We start from the raw sequence: 7,909 nt of genomic DNA, 5'->3' as shown, positions 1-7,909 counted from the left end.
ATGTTCAAATATACTTCATATATGCCAGCCAGTTCCATTGGTAAGATGAGAAGTAAACCTGTCATTTATATAGTCTAATATTTTGTTGGCGAAGTATCTTAAATATTGTCGCATTATTACAAATTCCCATCTGGGGAGGTCTCCATCCGTGCGTCACCTCTGATGACCCGCCTCTGGTGACCATCTACGTCATCACAGTTTAAACGTCACAAAGCAAGATGGCGGCGTAGGGATCGAGGTGATGGAACGAGTTAGGACAAAATTTGACGTGATTGTCTCTAGCCTAATTAAACAGATTCATTAAAAACTAATGGTTGCGAATTGTAGAGTGAGTGATAGCTAGAAAAGTTGCTAGAAAAGTTGGACCATGTCGACCAGAAATGTCCCTTTCCAAGTCAGGAGAAAGCTTCAATTATGTTTCAGCCTCTCGTGACCGCCCCTCAGATGAATGGGCAGGACCCTATTCAAAACTTTTTAATGTGCTGTAGACGTTTAGGAAAGTTTTGGACAATACCACAGTAGACCGAGGTGGAGTGCCGATGTGCCCATGTGGACGGTACCAAGATTCAATGCAGACCAGTCTCAGGGGTGCCAGAGTATACAGTGCAATTTTACGGTATACAGTGCAATTTTACGGAATACAATGCAATTTTACTAATGACGTTACCTGGGTCCGGCTTTCCAGGGACGCAGGAACACATCTTTCTGTGTTTTTCCAGCGAATTTGGACCTTTCTCTTAGATAGACCTTCAGTCAAATCGCTACATACTACCACGGAATAAAGTCCCCGCGAAAGTAAATAAATTTACAGTTAATAGGAAAATTGGGCAATAGTGATATGTTTCATACTGTGGCCACATAACAGTTTATTCTTGAAAACGTTTATTTGTGAAGATAGAAATACAATTTAAAGGTGCCCTCTAGTTGCATTTTCATCCATTTTTTACCCAGCTTGACATCAACGTTAGTATCCTTCGTAATTAGATAATCTACTCGTCCTTCTTCACCGAAACGGGCCGTCATTGGTCGTCATAATTAGATTATCAACTTCACATTAATTATGCACGGTCGTTCTGCGATCTTCTGCACACCTGTGTAAAAACAAGATTGGTATGGTCCATTCTAAATGGCGCTTTCGTACGACGGGAATACTCTGGGCTGATTTTTTCACAACTTTCTGGGTACTTTTAGACGTTTTCGTCGGTAGAATGTCTTAGTTGGTGTGCAGCAGAATGTCTGGGAGTGTTCGCCGAGGATTTGTACCGTTCTGGTGACGTTTTGAAGAGAAATTGCGGATTTCTTCACCTGGCGAATTTTATTTGGAGAAGACAAAAATGGCGAGACAGTTAGGAAGAGTAGCCTGGTATAGACGACTTCGATCATTGTTGCAGGTAAACCAGTACATTGTTTGGCTGACATTATTCCTGAGCAACTAGTGCGAACATGTCAAGTTATATTCCGTAAGAAATGACGTCGACCTATTTCTGTATTAGGGAGCGGCCGTTCCTAATTTTTAGACAGGCTTAGCAAAGTCTATCAAGTTGCCGCGTTTTCAACAACATTTTCAATGTGTGGTGCGCTTGCAGATTATATATAAAAGGTATGTGCATGTCTTTTTAGTCAGTTGTTAAGCGTTTTGAGGTTATATTTGTTGAAAGAAATTGTGTATCCACCAAACCTTTTTCTTTGTCTCCACGTGGTTCAAAACACCTGTTGGAATGTGGCCGTGTAACGTTACATATTCTTCCCGCCAAAAATTTGCGTAAACAAGATGGTGGCCTCAAAGCTTCAGGGCGCCGATACAAAACGGTTGAAAACTGTCGAGGTGACCATACTTTCGTTCTTCATTATCACATATATAAATTTAAGGTGTGTGTGTGCATTGCTAGTTTTTAATTTGAGAGAAGTGTTCAACTTATAATGTATGTATGGTTAGATGATGGCTGATGAAGTAGTGAGAACTTCTGTCTGAACCTGACAAGACAGATTGGATGAATGATTTGAAGACCGAAGAGGAATATCAGGTGAGGAAAATCTGAAATCTGCATTTTACCTACAGTTAATTTAAGTTGAGACAAGTGTGTATCTTCTAATGTCTGTATATAGTTAGGTGATGACTGATGTAGTAGTGAGGACTTATACTGTCTGAACCTGACAAGACAGATTGGACCAGACCAGATGATTTGATGACCCAAGAGGAATATCAGGTGAGAAAAATCCCAATTCTGCATTTTACCCACCATTCACTTGGTACTATTTTAGACAAGTACTAGGTGTGTGTAATTTGTAATGTCTGCATAGTTAGGTGGCTGCCGACTAATACAGGAGTGAAGATTACTGTCTGAACCTGACAAGAGAAGAATGGACCAAATGATTTGAAGGGGAATATCAGGTGAGAAAAATCTGAATTCTGCATTCTACCTACAACTATTTGGCATTACATGTACTTGAAGCAAGTGTATAACTTCTAATGTCTGCATAGTTAGGTGCCTGCTGACTGATACAGTAGTGAAGACTACTGTTTGAACCTGACAAGACAGATTGGACCACATCAGATGATTTGAAGACTCAGGAGAAATATCAGGTGAGAAAAATTCCAATTCTTCATTTTACCCACCATTTACTTGATATCATTTGAGACAAGTGTGTAATGTTTAATGTCTGCATAGTTAGGTGGCTGCCGACTTATAAAGGAGTGAAGACTACTGTGATGACCCAAGAGGAATATCAGGTGAGAAAAATTCCAATTCTGCATTTTAACTACCATTTACTTGGTATTATTTGAGACAAGTGTGTAACTTTTAATATCTGTACACATTGTAGTTAGTTTTGTAGTGCTGTTATATGTACATGTACTGTAGGTGGCTGCTGACAGATGAAGTAGTGGGGACTTACATGTAACTGCCTGTACCTGACAAGACAGATTGGACCAGACCAGATGATTAGAAAGACCCAAGAGGAATATCTGTTAGGTGAGAAAACTTCCAATTCTGCCTTTTATCTACAGCTATTTGATGTTATTTGAGACAAGTGTGTAACTTCTAATGTCCGTATAGTTAGGTGGCTGCTGACTGATGCAGTAGTGGTGAATTCTTCGTAAACCTGACAAGAGAAGATTGGACCAGACCAGACTGAAGACCGACGATGACTCTCAGGTGAGAAAAATCTTAATTTTGCATTCAACCTACTATTTACTTTGTTATTTGAGACAAGTGTGTAACTTCTAAAAATTTGTATAGTTAGGTGGCTCCTGACTGATGCAGTAGTGAAGACTACTGTCTGGACCTGACAAGAGAAGATTGGCCCAGATCGGGTGATTTAGAGACACAAGACAAGATGACAACAACAACATCCACAGGTGAGATAATGATTGCTTTTGAAGGATCTGTTTGACTCTAGCACTCTTCCCTTATACACTTTATAAAAATAACACACATGTAGCAAAACATCTTTCACATTAATTTTGTATTGCCTTTGACTTGAAAAAATGACTAGTATATTAGACTTCTTGTCTGAATGAGCACTTGTCAACATTTCTAGGAAGAGGCAAAGTAAAAGGTCGCATACAAGAGTTCATCTTTACCTGGTAGCTAGTTACCCATTCATATACAATAGCCATGTACCTGGCATCAATTGTTCTTTTATAATTATGTAGTTATAATTAGGGTCAGCAGTCCTGATGTTCCTGTACAAACCAGGCTAGATGAGACAGCTGACTTTGAAGTTGAAGACAGAGTGAAGAGTTTGTACAGGTGAGATATTAAATAAATGCTTTCCAACTTGATATAGATTTTTCCTTTCCTATTAATTGGATGTATTATTAAGAGCTGTGGCATAGCTTGCTACCAGTAACACTTTGAAAAGCTCAATCTTTTTGTGCATTGATTCAAGCACCTTGCTTGACAACTTACATGACTTATTTCTTGCCTCACATATGTTATTATTATTAAGAACTCTGAGGTGTAACATGCTACAAGTACAATACAATTTGTATCTAGACTCCTTTTCACATCTTCAAACGATTAGTCTGACAAAAGAGGTTACATTGTACAATGTCTCCAGTATAACCTCCTTGGTCCCACTTTTGGTCATTTGAGATACAGCATGTCACACTTTCTACACTGTGCTTTGGACTTTAACAGGCAGCATTTAGCTCCATTCTTACTGTCATAAACTTGCATGTTGTGTGACACAATATCTTGCATTAGTAAGGCCAATTGCTGCTGTCAATACAGTGACTTTTGTTTCTTTGCCTTCAAGATGTGGAACCGGAGACTGGACTGCAGCAGGAGGAAGAACCAGACTTTTGTAGGCAGGGCTGCGTGAAAGAAGATGGGGTGGAGTGAGTATGGTTTCTTTATTAACACGAGACAACACTCCACATGCACACACTTGCACTCACATTTCTCTTTTTTCATTTAACGTTTATTGTAGCCGGCGACTTCAATTTCATGTTAAGCAACACTGAAAAAATTCTTTATATTGTATGGTTGAATGCCAAATTGTCCCTTAATTGTTGCTTCAGACCTTTACACTCCCGCCGAAAGACTTCGCATCCAAGCCGGCTGCATGAATTCCAAATTGCCCCCAAAATTGTCATTTGGACCTTAATTAACACTTAAATTCACGCTCTAGACCTTTACACTTAAATTGTCCTGCCGAAAAACTTCGTATCTTAGCTGGCCGCATTAATTCCTTAGTCATCCTCTTCGTATCGTATGAATGCCAAATTGCCCCCAAAATTGTCGCTTTGGACCTTTCTTTACACTGAAATTCTCCTAGCAAAAAAAATTGTCTATCTCTGTATCAATTTCACACTAATTCCCTTGTTCAGTCCATTTTCCCGCCAAAAAAAAATAATTGGTACCCTCACCTGGTTAATTAATTGGATTAAGTTTTCCCGCCAAAAAACTTAGTATATAGACCACTCTAACCTTGAACTTGTGCCCCCCTCCCCACTCTTCCTGCCCACCTCCCACACTTCTTCCACAACTCAGAGTATGTTAGTTACAGTGTTCTCTGGACTTCCTCGAACATGTTGTCACCACACTCTGTTGATCCACCACTTAGACTTTAGAATAATCTCTCGCTCTTCTGGTCAGTCAATGCACTAAGTGTACTCCCCGGGGGATGTCTTTTCGGAGACATTGATGCTTCGACACATCAGTATACCAGTGCAATTGACCGACCAGAAGAGCGAGAGATTATTCTAAAGTCTAAGTGGTGGATCCACAGAGTGTGGTGACAACATGTTCGAGGAAGTCCAGAGAACACTGTAACTAACATACTCTGAGTTGTGGAAGAAGGGCAGGAAGAGTGGGGAGGGGGGCACAAGTTCAAGGTTAGAGTGGTCTATATACTAAGTTTTTTGGCGGGAAAACTTAATCCAATTAAGTAACCAGGTGAGGGTGCCAATTATTATTTTTTTGGCGGGAAGATGGACTGAACAAGGAAGTAGCGTGGAATTAATACAAAGACAAATTTTTGGCGGGAGAATTTAAGTGTAAAGAAAGGTCTAAAGCGACAATTTTGAGGGCGACGACAACAATGCAGCCGGCTGTAATACGAAGAATTTCAGTGGGAGAATTTAAGTGTAAAGGTCCAAAGCGAAAATTTTGGGGGCAATTTGGGATTCATACAATATAAAGAGGATAACAACGTGGAATTCATGCAGTTGGCTTAGATGCTAAGTTTTTCGGCGGAAGAATTTAAGTGTAAAGGTCTGAAGCAACAATTTGGCAACCATGCAATATGAAGAATTTTTCAGTGTTGCTTGACATGAAATTGAAGTTGCCGGCTGCAATAAACGTTAAATGGGTCCTCACGAAATAAGAGAAATGTGAGTGCAAGTGTGTGCATGTGGAGTGTTGTCTCGTGTTAACAAAGAAACCATACTTACTCCTCCCCATCTTCTTTCACGCAGCCCTGCCTACAAAAGTCTGGTTCTTCCTTCTGGTCCTGCTGCAGTCCAGTCTCCAGTTCCACATCTTGAAGGCAAAGAAACAAAAGTCACTGTATTGGCCTTACTAATGCAAGATATTATGTCACACAACATGTAAGTTTATGACAGTAAGAATGGAGCTAAATGCTGCCTGTAAAGGTCCAAAGCACAGTGCAGAAAGTGTGCACCAAACTTGACCTTCTGGTACCTTTGTTTGCCCTAACCCTAACCCTACCTTAAGGCGGCCCTTAAAACTTCAAAGGCTTATAAATCCCAAACCAAAGATAATAAATTGAAACGGTTTGCGGACCTTTCATACTGAGACCATTTCCTTTAAAACAACACCAAACTTGACCTTCTGGTACCTTCGGTTGCCCTAACCCTAACGCTACCTTAAGGCGGCCCTTAAAACTTCAAACGCTTTTCAATCCCAAACAAAAGATGATGAATGGAAACAGTTTGCGGACCTTTAATACTTAAGCCATTACCTTTCAAACGCCACCAAACTTGACCTTCTGGTACCTTCGGTTGCCCTAACCCTAACCCTACCTTAAGGTGGCCCTTAAAACTTCAAACGCTTATAAATCCCAAACCAAAGATGATAAATGGAAACAGTTTGCGGACCTGTAATACTTGGGCCATTACCTTTCAAACGACACCAAACTTAACCTTCTGGTACCTTCGGTTGCCCTAACCCTAACCCTACCTTAAGGCGGCCCTTAAAAGTTCAAACACTTAAAGATCTCAAACCAAAGATGATAAATGGAAAGATGATAAATGCGGACCTTTAATACTGAGACCATAACCTCTCAAACGACACCAAACTTAACCTTCTGGTTGCCCTAACCCTAACCCTAACCTTACCTTAATTTGGGAACAGAGTTGGTATACTGTACACAATGACCAGGTCCAGGCACCATGGATTGCTGGAAAAATAGTAGAAAATGGCCAAAATAAAGGGAATAGTATGCCGCAAAAGGGAGTTAGCCCGCTAGAGAGATACAATTTGCGACTCACGGGAGGAACCCATTTATCTTACATACCACATACCATCACAACAATTGGCCATTTTGCGTGAACATTTTGTAGTGCAATTGTTTTCAACGTATATTGGACATTGCACGCTTCAACAACGCTGGCTGTATAGAAGAATAATTTAGTTGAAGGAGTTTTTGCCGTTTTCAAGTTTGGATCGCTGCGCATCGGAGGGAAGAAAACAACCTTTTGCGGCCAGACTCCCCAGGCCAATTCTCTCTCCTTTTTTGCAGAATTCTACGATCCGTATTTTCGTAGAAAGACATGGTACAGTAATAGTATGTTGCTTCGTTCACAAAAGGACTCTCTGGCCACTATAACTACGATAATCATCTTTAAAAAATACACTATGCACACACACAACACCCACCAAAACAATATCACACTGTCGAAGGCATGTGCCCTCCGAACTCTAGTTGGGATTTTCTCACCTGATATTCCTCTTCGATCATCTGGTCCAATCTTCTCTTGTCAGGTTCAGACAGTAGTCTTCACTCCTATACAAGTTGGCAGCCACCTACATGTAACTATACATACATTAAACGTTACACACTTGTTTCAAACAATACCAAGTAAATGGTGGGTAAAATGAAGAATTGGAATTTTTCTCACCTGATATTCCTCTTGAGTCTTCAAATCATCTGATGTGGTCCAATCTGTCTTGTCAGGTTCAGACAGAAGTTCTCACTACTGCATCAGCCATCACATTAGAAGTTACACAAGAGCACACTTGTCTCAAATTAACTGTAGGTAAAATGCAAATTCAGATTGTTCTCACCTGATATTCCTCTTCAACTTCAGTCTTCAAATCATTGGTCCAATCTGTCTTGTCAGGTTCAGACAAAAGTTCTCACTACTGCATCAGCATCAGTCAGCAGACACCTATTATAAACTATACAGACATCAGAAGTTACACACTTGTCTCAAATAAGA

At 40.2% G+C, this 7,909-nt stretch overlaps 1 protein-coding gene across 1 annotated transcript in view; it reads left to right on the top strand.

Moving 5' to 3' along the window:
* Positions 1-367: 367 nt before the first annotated feature.
* LOC109473361 (proline-rich receptor-like protein kinase PERK2) overlaps positions 368-7,909 on the top strand; it is a 10,486-nt gene continuing 2,944 nt past the window's right edge. Inside the window, exon 1 of the mRNA XM_019773225.1 lies at positions 368-394. Within this exon, the coding sequence (XP_019628784.1) occupies positions 368-394 (27 nt within the window). The remainder of the gene's footprint in view (positions 395-7,909) is intronic.

The sequence above is a fragment of the Branchiostoma belcheri genome, unplaced genomic scaffold (assembly GCF_001625305.1).
Source record: "Branchiostoma belcheri isolate BF01 breed outbred unplaced genomic scaffold, Haploidv18h27 scaffold3, whole genome shotgun sequence".
Classification (NCBI taxonomy): Eukaryota; Metazoa; Chordata; class Leptocardii; order Amphioxiformes; family Branchiostomatidae; genus Branchiostoma; species Branchiostoma belcheri.
Note: the sequence above shows the minus strand (reverse complement) of the source record. Positions and strands in the feature narration are given on the sequence as shown.